General features: G+C 40.2%; 1 protein-coding gene across 3 annotated transcripts in view; it reads right to left on the reverse strand.

Annotated features, from left to right (window-relative positions):
- Positions 1 to 20,730, reverse strand: part of LOC109827880 (alpha-N-acetylglucosaminidase) — a 75,325-nt gene that overhangs the window by 20,969 nt on the left and 33,626 nt on the right. For all 3 annotated transcript variants that reach the window (XM_020394902.1, XM_020394900.1, XM_020394901.1), the window contains exons 6-8: positions 14,828 to 14,922; positions 8,232 to 8,313; positions 6,680 to 6,786 (exon numbers count right to left, since the gene is read on the reverse strand). In XM_020394902.1, coding sequence (XP_020250491.1) covers positions 6,680 to 6,786; positions 8,232 to 8,313; positions 14,828 to 14,922 — 284 coding nt within the window. The remainder of the gene's footprint in view (positions 1 to 6,679; positions 6,787 to 8,231; positions 8,314 to 14,827; positions 14,923 to 20,730) is intronic.

The following is a 20,730-nucleotide window of genomic DNA, read 5'->3' on the forward strand; positions in this document are numbered from 1 at the left end:
ACCTTTATTTATATTAATAATAGAAGACTAGTCCAAATCCTAATTACATAAGGAACTGAGTCTCTAACTTCTCTATACTAATCTTTCTAATTCTCTGATTTCAACATATATTAAGAAGCCGTTAAAAAAATGAAAAGGACAAGCTTTCTGACTATGCCTTAGAGATGTCATTTAATAGAGGCTGGAAGCTTTAGAATCACTCAGGAGACCCATTGCCCTTACTAGATACTCCAATCATCAATTATCATATTTTGAAAGCTGATATCTGGATATGCCCTTTTGCCATTTTGCTTTTGTTGATAATCAACCTTGAAATCGAACATGCAGAAGATCATGGAATTATGTAACATCCATCAAGCAGGTCGTCTAGTAAGATTATGGAGTATTCCCTCATAGTTTGCTAATGAAGAATTTACTGTTGACTATTAGGTGGGTTTGGAACCAAGTCAAACCGGCTTCACTGCCAGTTCCCTAATCCAAGTTGTTGCCAGTAGAGAAGCACAATACATTACCAACCCAGATTAGTGATAGGTTTTCATTGTGAGGGTGATGCCGATGTACAGGCAGACACCTGTCTCTCTTGTGGATGATTATGGTGTGGTTGCCCTAATGAAAAAATGACTCTTTACATCAACCAAAACATTGCATCCACCCAATCTCCTTTGTACTTTAGTGTTGGGGAATCAACGATCCCCGATTTCAATCTCCGCAACCCGGAGATCAAAACACAAGTTCACAAAGAACCACTCATCTCTCATCCTCTTTCCACGATCCCCAATTCTAATTTCGACCTCCATCCACAGGGCAAACGACATGAGAAATCCACTATGTAAGAGGGAGAACAATACAAGAGAATCACTTATCTCTCATCCTCTTTCAACCTCACATACACCACACATACATACAGTATCCACTCATGTCCTCTCCAAACCCCCAATCTCTTCTCCAATCCCTCTCACATGAGAGACATATATAGTGCTAAACCCTAATGCAAGCTTGGCCCTAAAGTCCACCAGGCTCAAAGCTTAATGGATACTAAAATAGATACAAGACATATCCCAACAATCTCCACGTTGGCTCGTATCTGAGCCGCATCTTGTGAATATGGCTCAACCTCTCTACGGGAACCATGGGCCACATCTCCAGGCACCAACCATCCACAGGTAATTAGGATTCCGAGCTTCACACACATAGAGATACTCCAATATTCTCGTCATCTACTTCGTAGATAAACACCACACATGCACCATGCTCCACCACCCGGGAACAAACAAATATAGTCATCATTGTCTTCCAAACAAGCACCCCTGATCACTCAAAATGTCACACCCGGACTACTGTGATCACATCGTGCTCAACCTTTGTCAAACTTCCGGATCATATTGATCATCACAAGCTCTCCAAACACCATGACCAAAACCAAAGCCCATCGATGATTTATGCAAGCAATGTTAAAGAAGGCGCTAAGCGGACTAGGCATTTGAGCCAGCGCCTAGCGCCTAGATGCCAAGGCGTACGCCTAGGCATTTAGCTATTTTTTAAATTATTTAATTATAATAATTGATAAATGTTGAAAAGAAGATTACATTAGTTAGAGTCAACCTGCTATAATCAAGGAATAGATTAGATATTTGTAGATATGTGTATTTTAAATACTTTAGTTTGTTTAGTTTGTTACTGTTTGTGTAGTTTGTTACTGAATTAGTTGTTAGTTCCTATATTAGTGGGCTGACATACTTCTATATATAGCCCTTCATGTAAACTATGAAAATCAATGAATGAATTATTCAATTCTTCCTTATTTTTCCAGATGGTATCAGAGCAGGAATACTGTTCCGCTCATTAGAAAATTTTCTGGACTTATTCCAGCAACCTCTCCTTATCCCTAACCTATAACCATGTCGGATATATCCTCAGAAACCACAAATCCTCCCTCAAACACAAAACCCTCACAAGAAAACCGACTCTCTGTCCATGAATCTCATTCCTTCTGGATCACCAGTATTCGTCTTAATGGCGATAATTTCCTATGCTGGTCGATGTCCGTACGAATGGTGATTCGAGGAAGAGGCAAGATCGGCTACATGGCCAGGGAAAAGAAGGCTCCCGCAAGTGCAGAGAGAACTTATGCGACCTGGGATACAAAAAATTCAATGGTGATGGTGTGGCTCGTCAACTCCATGGATGAAGACATCGCCTCCAACTACATGAACTACCCGACTGCATAGGAGCTTTGGGACAGCATTCATCAGATGTACTTTGATCTAGATAATCAATCGCATGTGTACAAGCTGCAGCTCCAACTCGGAGAGGTCCAGCAGAAAGACAACACTGTCACCAAGTATTTCCACATGCTCAAGAAACTTTGGCAGGATTTTGACATGTTCAACACCTACGAGTGGAAATCGCTAGACGACTACAAACACCAACGAAAGATGGTGGAGAATGATCGAATCTTTAAATTCCTTGTAGGGTTGAAGGTGGAAATCGATGAAGTACTGTAGGCATTAAAAAATGCCGAACTTCAAAATATGATGAGGGTCATCATAAGGACGAACCTCGCCACCCAGCGAGGATCCCTATTAGATACGAGGTTCGAAACTCGTCATTCGAAACGAAGTTCGAAACTCGTCGTTGGATACGAGGTTCGAAACTCATCATTGTAAACGAAGTTCGAATCTCGTCGTTGGATATGAGGTTTGAAACTCGTCACTGAAAACGAAGCTCGAAGCTCGTCGTTGGATACGAGGTTCGGAGCTCGTCATTGAAAACGAAGTTCGGAGTTTGTCATAAGATATGAAGTTCGGAGTTCGGAGTTGAATATCATCAGACTTAAAGCTCGTTAGTGAAAATGAGGCTCGTTACGCAGTTAGGACTCAGCTATCGAAGACAAAGTTCGTTGGTGAATACGAAGCTCGTCAGATGAGGTCAGTGAAGACAATTCGTTATACTACAAAGTTGGTCCTAGAAGACGAACCTCGCTGCATATTGAGGCCCGTTCAATCAGATGAACTTCGCCATACAGCGAGGCTCGTTGTCCGCAGGCGATCCAGCTATAACGGTTTGAAGACTTAGTCAGCCACGTGGGCTAAGCTTCAGGAGCACGTTTCATCCCCACTAGCCGATGTGGGCTGAATTGAATAAGGCAGTTGCGCCCTCTACCCATAATTTTAGCACGTTGGTTACGTGCTGAAACCCTATAAATAGTTATGAGCGGCTATGAAAAAGGGAGTTCGAAGAGACTAGATTCAGAGAGAGACCTTGGAGCCTTGATCTTTTGTTGCTACGCAAAAGGAGATCATTGACCGACCATCAAAAGCTTTTGTGATCTTGTTCTAATCGTCAATGGGAAGTAATCTCGACGTGAGCATTGAAAGAAACATCCTTTCGCCACCAAGAGCACACTTTTAAACAAAAGAGAAGCTGAGTTAATCTTCTCTTCATTTGTAATCGAGAGAGTGTGTGAGCGATTGTAAGGGATTCGTACTAAGTGATCGAACACATTCTTAAAATAAGAAATCAATCAAACATTAATTTTTCGACCTTACAGACAATGACGACCACAGTGGGAGCAGCCATTGTTTCCGATGAGATGGTGGTGGTGCAGTCAGACAAGATTACAGTGGGAACCGAGGTAGAAACTCTGGTCATAGAATTCGACCAGACGAAGTATGAGGAGTCCACCTCCTCTGGTAAGTCCAGTCCCACCAAGACACGAAAGTGCCGTCGAGACTCTTATGAGGCTTCAACCCAAGTGGCTTCTAATGATTCAACTCGAGTTGGCCTTAAGGAAAAGTGTATGCCCCTCAAAGAGGAGGCTCCAACAACTAGTCGTCAGGCTAAGAAATGGGTTGTTAAACAACCTAGCCGAACTTCGGTTTCGGCTAGCCAAACCTTGACTTCTGATAATGAACTTCGCCCAGCTTCGGCTAAAGTGAGAGTTTCTGTACGTCCACTTTCGAGACGTGCGTAACAACATTAGCGCCAGAATCAAGCTCGTCATAGGAATCGAGCCTTGGTCTTACTAGACGGTTTCCACTATCGACCGAGAGCTGATCAGCCCAAGGTCAACAAGTCTGACGAGGGTCAAGTGGCCGAGGAACGTCAAATGACGGAGCTCGTCCCTGTACCCGAGTAGGCTTAGAGAACGAACCTCATCCATAAAGTGAGGTTCAATCAATTCAGCAAGTGGTTCACTCCGAGGTTCATCAAGAGAGTGAACCTCAGATTAAGAACGAACCGAGAAGGCGAATGCGCCAAGCTTGTTCTATCAACGAACCTCGTTATAAACACATGAATGACGAAGTTCGTCCAATTGCCCAAGTTCGTCAACCTCTATCATTTAGAGGGTCTCGCTCGGGTAAAGCTAAGTCGATGAAGTCAGCTGGGGGTAGTCCCACCGTCGACCTCCGTGATTATCTCACACGCAAACGTAGCATGAATCAGATACAATCTCATTGCTGATGTGAGAAGATTATTTATGCAGTACTTTCCCAATGCCCATGTGGGGAGTCGGCATGTAAATCTTCAGTCTTTGAATGGTTGACTGAGTCGTCAACGATCTCATCATCGAGAAGAAGACGCTTTCGTCCTAAGAAACAAACACCTAAGAATCGCCACATTGAGGTGACGATTAACATGGTCAGCAAGGACAAGAGCAAAACCTCGGCTGATTCTTCCGAATTTTCTGATCCGGAATACTCCCCAGGGTTAGGTGAAATACTTATCGAATGACAGGGAGTATATCAGCACACTCATACTCGTACTGGTGTGGTGATCCCGTTTGATTACCGACGACTAGCGGGCATCACAGATGAGACTGATGAAGAACCTGAGAACTCAGCTATTGTAAGCTCTCAGCCTTCCAACACCGATCAAAGTAAACAAGTGCTCACATAACTGGAAGTGAGGACCTGACGAGGCAGATGGAAGAACAACAATCAATCATTCGTCAACAATAGGAGTCTATCAGACGCTTTGAGGTAATGGTAGAGAAACTCCTCAGGGAGAAAGAAAGAAGAAGAAGGTTCCTCCTCAAGCCTTAGGATCAAAACCTAGGCGACCTTCACATGCCGAGGGAGAGAACGGTCGTCGGCATGACAATGATGAAGACGATGAAGAGGAAAATGTCGTTAGGGTTCATTCTGAATCATCTGAAGCTGAATCCAATCCTCGTACGAAAATACGGGACCAAAAATTGGATGATTTTTAGAAGCAACTTGACGCATTGAAGCTCCAAGAAAATTTCAAGGACCCGGGGGTAGCTAGACCTTATCCAGCCAAGTGGGATACCGTTCCATATCCCCCAAAGTTCAAATTTAGTACAATTCGATGGTAAAGGTTCTCGAACCCAGCATATCTATTATTTTCAGGCACAGACTGGACACATAATGGGTAATTATCCTATTATGACTAGACTATTTATCCGTATCCTAAAAGGGGTAGCTTTTCAGTGGTTTCGCAGACTCGAGCCTGGGTTAATCAAAAGTTAGAGGGATTTAGAAAAGCTCTTCCTAGCTTGTTTCTTTGATGATGACACTGAGGTGTCCATAGCTACATTGTTGGCCGAAAAACAGAAGAAGACAGAGTCTGTTAGTGACTTTGTCAAAAGATTCAGAAATCGATTGTTGCATTCACACGATTAAGTCTCTGAGGCTACCCTTGTGGAGATGTACCGCAACAACCTTTCTATCAGCATATTATCCAAGATAGGCCTTGTGGAAGCCCGTTCGTGGAAGGACTTGGTGTGGCAGGGAGAGCAGGTCGAGAATATGCTCAAAAGGATAGAGGCAGAAGAACGTCATGAGTCTCACCCCAAAAAAGGAGCGAATAAAGGCAACTTCAACCCTCAAAAGCAAGCAAAAGGGAAAGACACTTTGGCGGTGGACGCTAACCCTTCTCCTAAGTCCTCTGCAAAACAGAAAGGTAATTTTTCTGATAATCGCTTTCAGAAGAAATATGATTTTAAAGATGAGAACATCGTCTCGATCTTCAAGTCTTTGATAAAGATGAATAAGATTAAGTTCCCCGATTTGAGGCGACCTGAAGAAGTCTCGAGGACCGATGATCCCAATTACTACATGTACCACAGGATGGTGCACCACCCGACCAAGGCATGTTATATTTTGAAAGATAAAATTCAAGCTTTGTTGGATGCAGGTGTTATGACTCTTCAGACGGATCAGAAGAAGGTATCGGCGAACATGGTCTCGTTGCAGTTTAGAGACTTCGCAGAAGTTTAAGTTCAGGACGGTGTGAAGCCAATTCCTCAAGCAGAGACCAAGATTATGAACCTCGATCCTCATCAGCGAAAGGAGAAGGGTATGGTTCCTTATACCACTCCCGAATGTGGAGTCATGTAGGTTCATCCCGACCTACTGGTAGATAGGCCCTTGATCAAATTTAAAGAGATTGGATGTATATCTAGAAAATCAAGAGCATGATTAGTTTATATTTATGACTTTAATTAAATTTCTTACTCTAGAATATGCTAATGTTTGATATGATGGATAGAAATTTGTACATGGATTCAGTAAGGAGAATTTGGCTGGTTCGACAATGTCTTCTAACTATGTTCAGTGTAGCACGTGATGTCCACTAATTCCTCAACCTTCATGACCCCTGAGCGGATAAAACTAAATAAATGTCTTAAAGTTCAGAAGCAGTACAGGATGCAAACCTTTTATCTGCTGCTTGATAAATGCCTCGCCGAGTTTAACAAATAAAGGATCAGCTGGATCAAGAAGAAATGTACAACACCACCGTGGATTACCATTTACTGTGTTCCTAAATGAAGTCATTGTGTGAAGCATATTAGCATTACTCATTGACTAATCCTTTAACTACAAAATTCAAACCCATAACAAGAAAACAAAGACAAAGTGCATTATCATATAAACTCCTAACAATAAAGCATATAGCATTAGACATAGCAAGAGTATCATGCCCAATAAATGGGCTACATAGATACTGTTTTAAATAGAATATTAATGTCCTTGCTACATAAGCACCAACCATAGGCAATAAAAGTTTAACACTCATGTGCAATATGTGATTCACTTCCCCTTAGAAGTCATGGAACAAAAAAAATGTGAAATTAATCAATAACATTCTAGCCTTTTTACGACAATATATAAGCAGAAAAGCCTCATGTGTTTCTTAGTAAGTATCCCATTCAACCTGGAATGCACCATTGAAGTAAGGACCAAGTTACCATAACCATCATCAAAGGTCTTCATTTACCCAAGCAAGCAAGCAATTTATTGGATTTGCTCCATTACTCATTTATAGCATAGTTGTTTGGCAATTTTTCTATGGTTATCACTTGAACAAGTGTATTAGGCATCAAATATCCTGCAGTGGAGCCACTCATAGATGCCGACAGACTTCTTTTCTTTTTCTTTTTTCTTTTTTCCCCCTCTCCAAGAGATGTCAGTTTTGTTTATTCCTTGTTCTACGATTGAATTATGTTGAAATTCTAAATCTCTCTGGAGAAGCAACATTCAATTCTGTTGAAATTCTAAATCTCCCTGGAGAAGCAACAGTCAAAAGCAAATGAACTCATTATGCTTTTGTAGTGCCCTATGGAGATATTCCAATAAGCTCCTGAAGGATTTTCAAAATCAAATTTCTGAAGAAGAAAGGTGGACCAGCCACCTCATAATATATATAACCCTTCTCAATCATTTGTTCCCAGATCATGTTATAGGCTTCTGATAGTTTCAGTCCTGAAAGTCAATTGAAAAGGTATTGTGCTACTATTCAAAAAATGCTACGCTACTATGTATTATCGCACAAACATGACATGCCAGAAGGCACTGTAACAATAGCATTCAAGTAAATGTTACCTTCTCTGTTTATAGCAGAAAAAGCAAACATTCGAGTTTTTCCCCAAGGAAAATAGTGTGTTTGAATCTAATAGTGATATGACATACCAGAATACTAGACAACCAAAAGGTTGAAAAGAAAAAGGAAGAATTTTTACTACCAACCTTTATTTCTAAAGATTGGCATGCTTTTAATAATACAGATGAAGAGGCAGAAAACAAATGACCAGTGCTTCGAACTATAATGGAGAACACAAAAAGAACTATAACTGTATTCGCATGGAACCCTAGAAGGTTATAGCAATAAATCATTAACTGAAAATTCAGAGAGAGAAAAAATTACAGAGTATGAAAAATCTATCGTTATCAGTGAAAACTGTTCATAAAAAGTGAAAGACAACATACCAATCACCAAGTCGGGTTATGTTGGCTGAGGGATATATTTTCTTAAATGCAGCTGGAACATTCCCAGAGAAAGATGGTAGCACTGAAATTCAATTGAACACAACAAGTTAAACAAGAATTACCAATGGTACAATCATATCAATAGTAGTACTAGTAAATAGTAGATAAATACAGAGCACAATAATTGTTGATTATGTATATTGGCAGTACACAGGCATGCGCGTGCACACACACATATGAGAGAGAGAGAGAGAGTAAAGCTCTCGTAAACTTAAGTGGGCATGAGCACTTGTCCATCAACAGAGAGAGAGAGTAAAACTTTTGTAAACTTAAGTGGGCAGGCGCACTTGTCCATCAACTTTTTTATCCATTAGATTTGATTTAAGATTCATGTTGGTATATGATACACGTCAAGATTATCTTTGAGATGCGTGTGTTGACGTGTATCACATGCCAACACGAATTTCAAAACAATCTAATGGATAAAAAAGTTGAAGGATAGAGCCCTCAATCAACTTAAGTTTATTCTACCTTTATTATATATCACACTACCTTTAAAAGTGTGGGTAAATCTTTCGATGGTCAATATTACCCTTAACCTTTTTTAATATTACATTGTAATTCAATCCTAATTAATAGAATATCTTTAATAGGATAAATTACATTGTGATGCAAGAAGCTTATCTTTATCTTTAAGAGTTTGTTTCAGTTATGTAATCCAATCCTAATTAATAGAATATCTTTAATAGGATAAATTACATTGTGATGTAAGAAGCTTATCTTTATCTTTTAAGAGTTTGTTTCAGTTAGGAGTTTGTTCGATTCATCCCTAGAGTAGTTCTTATGTTTAGGGATTGGTTTATAGAAGTTTGTTTCAACTATCTTTTAGAATTTGCGTTATCATGAAACGCTTTGTATAAGCATATATACTTGTCTTCATCTACTCATGAATGTATGAGCAAAGCCATAGGAGGGGGGGAAATCATTTCTTACTTCTCCCATATTTCTCTTCACCACATATATTTTACATTTTATTTAGTTTATTTGCTCTAATAAATTGGTGCTCTCAAATTTGTTTACACATCTACAATTAGTATTGCATCTTATAAATTGATATTGGAAAATTATTTTGTCATCCAGTTCAGAAGAACAGATTGCCCTCTTGTATTGCTCGTCTTGAAAAACATCCTGATAACTCACTAAATTAAGCATTGTTTTGAATCGTTAGTGAAGGTTTTTTTTCATTATTTTTTCTTTGCTAAATGCATTTATCTAGGATTGCAAGTCAAAAGTTTCTAATGCGGGTACTATTTTTAAAGTATGTATGTCATCACATGAATTGTGTACATCATTTAGAATCATGTTGAACAGACAGGGTTGGGCGTGGGCCAGGCCACGTCGAACTCGTGAACTGGCCTGGCCGTTTCAAAATCGGGCCTAGGCAAGCCTTAGTGGGTCGATTCTGCCTCTTTGACCCAAATCTAGGGCTAGACCTAACCCCGTCTAGTTTGTGTTAGGTCTTATGTTTATGAACCTATTGTCTAATCTGTTTTTAATGATTAACAAACAATTCCTAACACCGTCTCCTAGTATTTGTGTTTGCTTGCTAGGTATCCTAGACAAGCGTCTGGTTGGAGGTTGGTTGGACTTGAACGTTAACAATGATATTCATTGAGGTTGGAGGAAATCGGAATGAAGTATGATGTCATTCAAGTCAAAGACACATTATCGCTTCATCCCCGCTACCAAGATCGAGATTAACGAAGATTATTTGCCTGGGTATAGTGCTTTGGGTTTTTACTTTATGTGTTTATACTTAAAGCCCAAATCATACACGTACACATTATTTCGGTTTATTGTATTATATAACTTTTTCGGAATATATCGTGTTTTTGGATTATTGATTTAATGATATTGTTTTACATCTTTTCTAAAGTCTATTAATCCATTTAAAAGTATCTCAAAACTTGTTTGAAATAGTTTCATCAAAATCAAGTGTTCAACTAACTCGTATTTTTAACCGTTTTGCAAAATAATGAGTTTTCACAAATGGGAAATGCTATTTTAGAAATTCCTCTTCTAACATATTCATTTTTATATGTATAAATGTTTCCCTAAGTTTTATTATTTTTGGAATTGTTTTGCTATTTTAAATCGAATTTAGAAAATCAACTTTTCAGTAAAATTCAAGTATCTGCTGTATCAGTTTTTCAGTCGACCGAATGCTTGGATCAGTCGACCGAACAGTCTTTTCAGTTGACCGATGAAACTTTTTAGTCGACTTGCCAAAAATAGTTTTTACAGCATTAGTTTTGTCAGTCGATCAGTCGACCGGCCAATAGAGTCAGTCAATCGAACAGTGTCTTCAGTCGACCGATACATTGACCATTCGACTAAAACATGTTTCGTTACTATAACGGCTAGTTGATCAGTCGACCGAAAAAATCAACCAGTCGATTGATCTGCTCTTTTTCTGGTAACGGTTAGTTTTTGGCTGTTTTGTTTTGTTTTGGTTGAGAGGCTATTTATAGCCCTCAAGACTTATTTGTGAAATGACTATGGAAGTATAACAGAGTTTTTGCCAGTTTGTTTCAAGAGTTTTGAGAAAGTTTAAATGTGTTTGTTTATGTGAAAAGAGTTTCACAAAGAGAAAGATCTCAATTTCGTATTTGAGGCGTTCATCCTTAATTCTCTAACTCTCTTTGTTTTGTAGAAGTTCTCTAAACTCTTCCTCTAGCTAATTAATATTTTGATTCTCATATATTTATGCCAAATTGTTTTGAGTTTGATTTTGTTTTACTCATTGTTTATACACACACCCACTTGAGCTTTAGTATTCCACATCTAGTATAATTGGGTGGTGATAGTAATTCGTTGAGAGAGCTTTATATTTCGTTCTCACTTGTTTAGAGAACAAAACTCTTATCCGCACTTATTGTTAAACACATTGTAATACACAAGAACACTTAGAAGAGTGCTTGGGAGAGATCGGAGTCAATTCCAAGAGAAGTGGGTTGGTTGTAAAGCCTAGGGAGCTTGAGGAAGTTAACACGGGTAGGCCAACACTTAGAGGAGTGTGGCTTGTATGATTGACATCGTGTGTATTATAAAAGTTATCAGTGATCTTTGAAAACCGTTTGTGTAGATTTTGAGATATAGTGAAGATCTCCTCGAGGTGAGGAGCGGAGAAGTAGATCGAGGGTTGACCGAACTCTATGATCATATCTTGTGTTTGCGATTGTGTTTTGGCGTCCTATTTCTCTTTATATCTTGTGCTTGTTGTTTACATCGCCTATTGTCTCTTGCTTATCCTTGCACATTTCATTTTATATCATATTGTTAGGATAATTACTTTATAAGTTTTAGTTTTGCATCATAATCGGATTAGATTAGCAATTACCCTATTCTCCCCCTCTAGGGTACTTTTAGTTTGGTTCATGCATAACTCAACCCACGGGTCGTTTTCTTTTGAAATATTTTTTTCAATTTTCTATGTGGATTATACTTGTATTTATATTTATAAAATTATATTTATTTTATTTTTTGCTATAAAAACTCTTTATTTAAAATGATATATATATATATATGAGAAAAATGGGTATACTTGGTACCAAGCACAAATTTTATGCTTGGTAGGGAGGTGGCATAATCTTCTCCGCTCATTCAAATGGGGGACTACATTCATATGGGTTGAGGAGTGCATGGGGATATGGTGTGATCCCCCATGTGTGTGTGTGTCGCACAAAGATGAACATCTCAGAGAAAAACATCATAAACACGCAGATATACGTGGTTCGAAATTCAGCAAAAGTGCTTTATCCACGAAAAGCAATAACTTTTTTTTATAGCTTGTTTGGATGGAGGGTAGAGAAGGGAAGGGGAAGGGGAAGGGAAACTTTGATTTACCTTTGTTTGGGAGTGCCATTTAGAAAAGTAGAGGGGAATGAGGGGGAAAATTAAACTAAAATCTTCCCCCTCAAATTGGGGGTAAAGAATGAGAAGGGAAGGAAGGGAAAAATTTTCCCTTCCTTCTCTTCCCTTAGTCATCTCCCAAACACACCATTAGTTTAAATATAAGTTACAACTTTTAAAAGAAAAAAAAAAGAACAATACCATGGGTATAGAGTGTCGGGCCAGCATGGGTCGGGCCAACGGCTTTAGTCCCAGGTTTAGAACAAAACCCAACCCGGCCCATGAACCAGTGATAATATGGGTCAGGTCGGGCTCGGCCCAACATCAGTCGGGTCAGGTCTTGAACCATGTCGGGCGGGCCGGTTCGACCTATGGTTCAAACCGGTCGGGCCCGTTCCGGCATCAGTCGGGTCAGGTCTTGAACCATGTCGGGCGGGCCGGTTCGACCTATGGTAACCCGCCCGACATGGTTCAAACCGGCCCATGCCCACTGCTATAAAGACATTAACCGAGAAGAAATAATCAAAGTATTTAACCACGTGCAACATACGTGCATCCCACCTAGTGTGTGTGCATGTGTGTGTACACACACATACATATACAATTCGATTGACTATTACAATATCAAATTTGGTGCACGGTACAGAAGTTACATGTTGAGAAAGAGTGAAATTCCCGTAACACCTAGACTACTGTAATAGCCTGCCAAACTTGATACTATTCAATTGCATTTTCACTTTCACGTGTAGACTATAACTTTAGCATAACTTCAAGAGAAAAATGAGATTGTAGTGCATATTGATGATTATGAAATACATGGCACTAATCATCGCTACGTGGGATCAATCACTCTTCATGACTAAGAACAGTACTATACAAAGTAAAACTGGAACGGTTAAAGATAAGTGATTCTAAAGTACCATTTGATCATAGAAAACAATGAAAATCAAAGAGGATATTTTACAGGATAACTCTACCGGCCATGTTCACGGATTAAAGAACTATGAAAGAAAGGCATAGCTACATGGTTAAAGTAAGAATCTTGGGATGAACAAGGAAGAACACTATATTGTCCAACAAGAAGTGAGTATATCTTTGTCAAGATAGAGATACGTTCAACTGAGGTTCAAAATAAGGAAATATGGATTGAGAAGGTTTAGGCATGTGAAATAGAGATGAATAATGCATCAGCTGTTTGTATTCTGGTTAATGAATGGAGACTAGAGAAAATAATATCTTTTTTTATTAGTTTAATTGAGGAAACGACCATTAACATAGTTGAATGCGAAATTAGATTCAAATAACCAAGAAACATAGGTCTAGTAGTTGTTGGTGCTGATGATAGTAGTAGGTTTTAGGTTATGCAAATCCAGACAACATTAACAGCCTTCACGGAAATAAGCATGTTATGAGTTGCTTGCTAATTCATTTTTTAACACACACACCTATAGCCTTGATCTTTTCAGTAAAGTGACTTTCTAACATGACTGCAGAGATAAGCTTTACAGGACTTAAAATGTGGTATAATGCTACATGATACATGTGAAAATACAAGTGTAGTGTATATGTTGTGCTTGTGCAGAGGGGTGAAGATTCGATTAGTGTCTCTTGTCCAGAGCAAATAACTAGAAATATGGGATGAAATTTTTGATCGAAACGAGTAACTGGAGACTGGAGTGTACGGTGCAAATTAGACTAACCTGATTACAAGCAACATTTTATGTTTGTTGGGGTTTGCGTCATATTCTAGTATGAGTTCAGACAATATATGGTAAAGTGAAAGGTTAATCCATGGTTGATAAGTTAGACCTGAGATAATGATTAGAACTTCCCTTTCTGGATCATGTGGACTCAAAAGTCGCTCAATGTTGTATTAGTGTTTTAAGTTTCAAACTATGGGCAAACCATTGGCAGCCAATACAACTCCCAGCCACTTGCACACCTAATTAATGTATTAGAAAAGCTTCGGGTGGTCAAAGAATAATTCTGTTTAAGAACTATGATGCCTATTGATGTTAAACAGAATTTAAAGGTCAAGTTAAAAAAATAAGTTGATACAAGAAGTGGCTTAGTACTAATTCCCTCATTGAAGGTCTTTCATAAGTTGATGCAGTGGTTTCTGCCCCTTATTGAATATTAGTTATTTAATCAAGAACAAAGTAATATGTAATATATTTTTTCTGTTTGTAGGTCTAATTTCAGGATCTAATAAGAAATAATATGCAAAACGAGCATCTGCTGGACACTACGGTTTGTGGAGAGGACGTTGCAGGGGATGAAACTGAACTGTAAGCCCATCATCCTAGCAGCAATCAACAGATTGGGAAAAAGAAATGGTCAAACAAATAGAAAGAAAGATGATTGCCTGGAGAAAGAAATACAAAGAAACTTTTGGGTAAAAATTGTTATTTATTTTGTTTCTTGTTTGTATGCTTTAATTAAAGGTTACTTGAGTCTAATTTGATCCTTGGGTGAAATTACAATGCTAAGTCATGATTCTAAGTTATATAACTTTATTTGTAGTAGAGAAATTATTTCATAGGTTAGTGTTGATATTCACTATATTAAGCAATGTATGAGAAACCAATTACTTTAATCAATTATCTCATATTATTGTAGATATACATCAGTATGTAACAAAAGTTCATGAAGACTGTTTATGTGCAATAGGAAATAATCTGTACCAGGAGTCATTCCGAGCTCCATCATACGAGATAATATGAGTTTTTGTAAGGCTAGTTGTTGATCCAACCAAATTTGTGAAAGAGGCCCACCCCACCTACAAATATGAATTTAAGAGAAAAACAATTAACTTTCCTTAGTCTTAACAGCTAATAAAATACCATAGCTACTCCTTTACTAGCTTCACATAGAAAATATCGCATTATGATAAGATAGAAAATGAATAATAACATTTGTTAATGCTATTTTTAAACAAGCTAGCAAATCTTAAATATTCGAGTTATCGAGTCTGGTTCAAGTTTTTTGAAGAAAAACAGTTTTGCAGTATATACTTGGCTTTCACTGAATTAGCAACTACCCCCGTTTTTAATCATATACTGGTCAACTGGGGGTAAGTTGTTTTTGGATAAGCCCTTGATCAAATAGATAGGTTGATCTGTGCTATAGTGGTCATGGGAGACATACAATAGGTAGATAATGGATTCCTGGGTTAATGCTCCACATTTGTTGTTTCTATAACTTGTTAGTGTGTGTATGCATGCTTATGCAGTTGCGTGTGCACGCATGCACATGCCATTGATGTGTTTGAGAAGAGGATGGTTTTGAGGAATCGCCTGGAATTTGTATAAAGAGCGTAGCTGCCTGAATTTGTGTTGGTGTGAGATGACAATAGAAGTTATTGTAAAATTTTCCAGCGAATGGCATGTACCTTGTTAGAAATCAACTGAATTACATGGAACGTTTAAGATGTAGTTAGAAATAGTTATGAGGATTATATTCAGATGGGCTGGATAGAGTGAGTTGTGGAACCACCTTTGGCCTTTAGGTGTATCAGAAACACAGGTTTAAGACTTTAAATAATAAAGAAGTTAAACTTAAATTAGGGCTTTGGGTGTACCGGGAACACGAGGTTAAGATTTTAAATAATAGGTTAAAAGCCTTCACAAAAGAATTCACCAATTTAAGCCAGACAGCTCAAAGTTAATCAACAACGAGGTTTAGAATCTCCAAATCTATCAACCTGAGATAGCAGAAATGAGATATTGACTTTTATGTAAAATATTAAATACTGGTGTAAAATTTAACATAATGTTTTTGCCCCTTTTAAGATGAGCCCTTGAACTTTAAAAATGTCACTTAACGCCCCTAACTTTTGGGCATCATATGGGTTATTGATGCCTATAGAGTCTTCCTTCTACTGCAAGGAAGATAATAGAGAATGAAACATCTCCTTTACATTTTTTAACACATTTCTAAATACCTTTAGCGAGTAGATGCTAAGACTCCCCCAATGTCATAGATAGATCATGTTAATCCCGTGGTCTCCACGTATAGACAAAAGTCTAGTTTCCATTTCTTCCAAACCCTAATGTGAGCGGGGGATAGGGGGGGCCCACCCACGTGGGTCTGCCCACGAGAAGCCCCCCTGCCCGTCTGTTTCTCCCGCGCGCGCACGAAAGCTCCCCCGCGCGATTTTTTTTTCTTTCCCGCGCGCGCGTTCGTTTCCCGCCGTTTGCTCCCGCCAAATTCTTCAGCTCCCCCTCCCCTTGGTTTCCTATAAATAGAAGTGGTTGTGGAGGAGTTTTGTGTGGGGAAAAATTAGTGGGGGAAAATTAGTGGGAAAAATCATTTGTGGGTTAAGTGAGGTTATAAAGAAAAAGAGAGTGAGTTGAGAGAAAACTTGTAATAAGTTCGGTATTCTCCTCATAGTGAAAACCCCCTCCCGTGGACGTAGGCTAGTTTGCCGAACCACGTAAATCTCGTCTTTGTATTGTCATAACTATTTGTTTTACTTGCAGGTGCCCTCGATAGTTCAGTCCTTGCACTGATGAGAGAAAGAGTGGATATCTCACTTCGCTGAGATATTTCGCTACTGAGTCTGGGTTTCCTTCGCGAAACACAGATATCGAGTTTGACTTGTACTTTTGTGAAAACAAAAGTCAGGGCTCTCTCTTAGGACATATCGCTTCCGCGGCGGTGGGCGTGACCCTGCGCCCAACAATTGGTATCAGAGCCCTTATTCAGACTGGAGGTGGTAAAATTTCTGATCTGATGTGGTGGTTGAATATTGTGTGGTAAAACACAAGTAATTGTTAAAAATTCCTGAGAGAAGCGGATTTACATAATTCAAGCGGGTAATGGCTTCTACAAGTAAAATAAATAAAATTGAAAAGTACGAGATTGAAAAATTCAATGGGAAAAATGATTTTTCCTATTGGAGGATGCAGATGAAAAATTCGCTGATTTCGCAAAAGTTGCACAAGGCTTTGGCTTGAAGAGAGAAGCACAAAAATATGTCTGATGAGGATTGGGAGGAGCTGGATCTGGAAGCACGAGCGTCGATTATCCTTTGCCTTGAAAGGGATATAGCTTTCTTGGTGGACGGGGAGGAAACGGCTGCGGGCGTGTGGTTGAAGTTAGAAAGCACCTTCATGACGAAGAGTCTAACGAACCGGATCTATTTAAAATCCAAATTGTATACTTGCAAGATGGAGGAGGGCTCGTCAATCCGGGAGTACATCAACAAGTTCGATATGATCATATCAGATTTGAAAGACATTGAGGTGACAGTGGAAGACGAGGATCAGGCGCTTCTACTACTTCTATCGCTGCCAAAGTCTTATGAGAACCTGGTGTAAACACTGATGCTTATGGGTGATACTTTGTCGATGGATGAGACTAGAACGGTACTTCTAGCGGATGATCTTCGAAAAATTACAACTAGTGATATGGCCACTGGTGGTAACAAAGAACAAGCGTAGGGACTGTTTGCCAGAGGAAGAGGCAATGAGCGAGGAAAAAGCAATGGAGAAAAGTCTAGATCTAAATCGAGACCTCTTGCGGGACGAGCGTGTTTCAAATGCGGTGAAGTTGGGCATTTTAAGGTCGATTGTCCTAACAAGAGAGTAGGTGAGAAAAAGAACAACAGCAAGACTGAAAGACGAGAAGGCAAAGAAGAGGCGAGCTATGCTTCAAAGGATAGGAACGATAAGGAATGTTATGTCGTCACGGATGGAGAGGATACCTCCGAGAAGTGGATTCTTGATTCTGGTTGCTCTTACCACATGTATCCAAACAGGAAGTGGTTTACTACCTACAGGAGCATTGATGGTGGAACCGTATTGATGGGGAATAACCATGCTTGTAAAACGGTGGGGCTAGGTGATATCAAAATCAAGATGCATGATGGAGTGGTTCGAACCCTGACGGACGTACGACACGTTCCCGGCTTGCGGAAGAATCTCATCTCAGTCAGAGCTTTGGACTCCGGGGGTTGTAAGATTGTAACAGAGAACGGAATGAAGAGGGTTGTTCGGGGTTCCTTAACAGTGATGAAGGGTGTTCGTCACGGTAATCTATATACTCTCTCGGGTACGACGGTGACGGGAGATGCAGCAGTTGGAGCTGAAGGAAGTGGTGGAGACCCATGTGAGCACACACGGTTATGGCATAGGCAGCTTGGGCACATGTCAGAGAAGGGTCTGGATCTGCTTGGTAAGGATGATTTGCTGAAGAATCTGAAGAAGCTTGCATGGATTTTTGCGAGGACTGTGCGTATGGAAAGGCGCATAGGGTTCAATTCCTGAGAAGCAATCACAAGAGCAGAGGGATACTAGATTATGTGCACACGGATGTTTGGGGTCCGGCTTTGACAACTTTCAAGGGTGGTTCCAGATATTTTGTCTCATTCATAGATGATCATTCTAGGTATGCTTGGATTTATTTTCTGAAGCATAAGAATGAGATATTTGAGACATTCAAGAAGTGGAAGGCGATGGTTGAGAACAGGACAGGGAAGAAATTGAAGACGCTGAGATCTGACAACGGTACAAAGTACACAAATGGTGCCTTCAAGGAGTTCTGTGATCAGGAGGGCATTGCTAGACACTGGACAGTTAGATCTACACCACAGCAGAATGGGGCCGCGGAAAGACTGAACCGAACACTGCGGGAGAAAGCAGTGAGTATGCGATCATATGCTGGTTTTGGCAAAGAATGGTGGGCAGAATCGATTGCTACAGCTTGCTATATAGTGAATCGATCTCCACATTCGACATTGGACGGTGATACACCCTATCGGGTGTGGTCAGGGGAACATGCAGATTATAAGAGGCTCCGGATTTTCGGATGTACCGCCTACTATCACGTCAACGAGGGAAAGCTTGACGTGAGGGCCAAGAAGGTAATTTTCTTGGGGTATGCAAAAGGCGTAAAAGGCTACCGCCTTTGGTGTACAGAAGATTCGAAGTCCATGATTGCTAGGGTGCCCAAAGATGGTGGTGTTGAGACTGTTGGGACTTCTAAGTCCCAGGTTATTGAGATAGAACCTAAAGACCAACCAGGTTCTAGTCATGTTCAAGTGGAAAATCAGGTAGATGATGAACTTGAGCAGGAGGAGAATACACAGGCACTATAACAACAGCAGCTCGAGGATAGCTTAGCTTCCACTAGGCCAAGGCGAGTATACAAGCAGGTACAGAAGCTGGGGGTTGATCAACCCCTGAAGCACTATGGGCATGTTAATTTGATTGAGTTCGCACTCTCGGTGGAGGAAGATGAGCCGATCTCCTTCAAGGAAGCTATTCGAGACAAGAATAGTGAGAGTTGGTTGGCTGCGATGGAGGAGGAGATAGAATCTCTCCGGAAGAACCAAACATGGGAGGTGGTCTCATTGCCCATAGGAAAGAAAGCTATAGGTTGTAAGTGGCTGTATAAAAGAAAAGAAGATCCTTCAGAGCTCGGTGGAACGAGGTACAAGGCAAGGCTAGTGGCTAAGGGGTTTGCACAAAGAGAGGGTGTGGATTACAATGAGATGTTTTCTCCGGTGGTAAAACACACTTCTATTCGGGTGCTATTGAGTATTGTTGCTCATGGTAATCTTGAGCTGGAACAACTCGATGTCAAGACAGTCTTCTTGCACGGAGACTTAGATGAAGAGATCTATATGCATTAACCTGAGGGCTACAAGGTTGAGGATAAGGAGCATCATGTATGCCGCTTGAGAAAGTCACTCTATGGATTGAAGCAATCTCCTTGGCAGTGGTACAAGTGTTTTGACTCCTTCATGCTGAAGCATGGGTTTTCCCGAAGCGACTATGATTGTTGTGTTTACATTCGGAAGCTTCGTGGAGGTGATTATATCTATCTCTTGTTGTATGTGGATGACATGCTTATTGCATCGAAAAACAAGGTGGAGATAGATAAGCTGAAATCTCAACTTAGCAATGAGTTCGAGATGAAGGACATAGGCACTGCAAAGAAAATACTGGGTATGAAGATTAGAAGAGAGCGGGCGAATCGGCGATAGTTCTTAAGTCAGAAGGGCTACATAGAACGGGTGATCGCGAGGTTCGGGATGCAAAGTGCAAAGTCGGTGGTGACTTCATTGGCTCCACACTTCAGGGGTGATCGCGAGGTTCGGGATGCAAAGTGCAAAGTCGGTGGTGACTTCATTGGCTCCACACTTCAGGCTCTCTGGTAAACAATCTCCCACTACAGCGGAAGATAAGACACACATGGAGCGTGTTCCTTATGCTAGTGCAGTTGGCAATTTGATGTACGTCATGGTGTGTACACGCCCTGATATTTCACAGGCGGTTAGTGTGGTCAGCAGGTTCATGACGAATCCGGAAAAGGCGTATTGGGAAGCGGTGAAATGGGTCCTGAGGTACTTGAAAGGTACCGCGGATACGGGTCTGTGTTTTGATGGAGATACATGTCAGGTCGACGGGTATGTGGATTCAGATTATGCGAGCGATCTAGATAGACGACGATCTACTACTGGGTATGTATTCAGGATACATGGAGCTTCAGTTAGTTGGCAATCGATGTTGCAGGCTACAGTGGCACTTTCTACAACAGAGGCCGAGTACATGGCTATGGCGGAGGGAGTGAAGGAAGCATT

The sequence above is a fragment of the Asparagus officinalis genome, unplaced genomic scaffold (genome assembly GCF_001876935.1).
Source record: "Asparagus officinalis unplaced genomic scaffold, Aspof.V1 AsparagusV1_Un490, whole genome shotgun sequence".
Taxonomy (NCBI): domain Eukaryota; kingdom Viridiplantae; phylum Streptophyta; class Magnoliopsida; order Asparagales; family Asparagaceae; genus Asparagus; species Asparagus officinalis.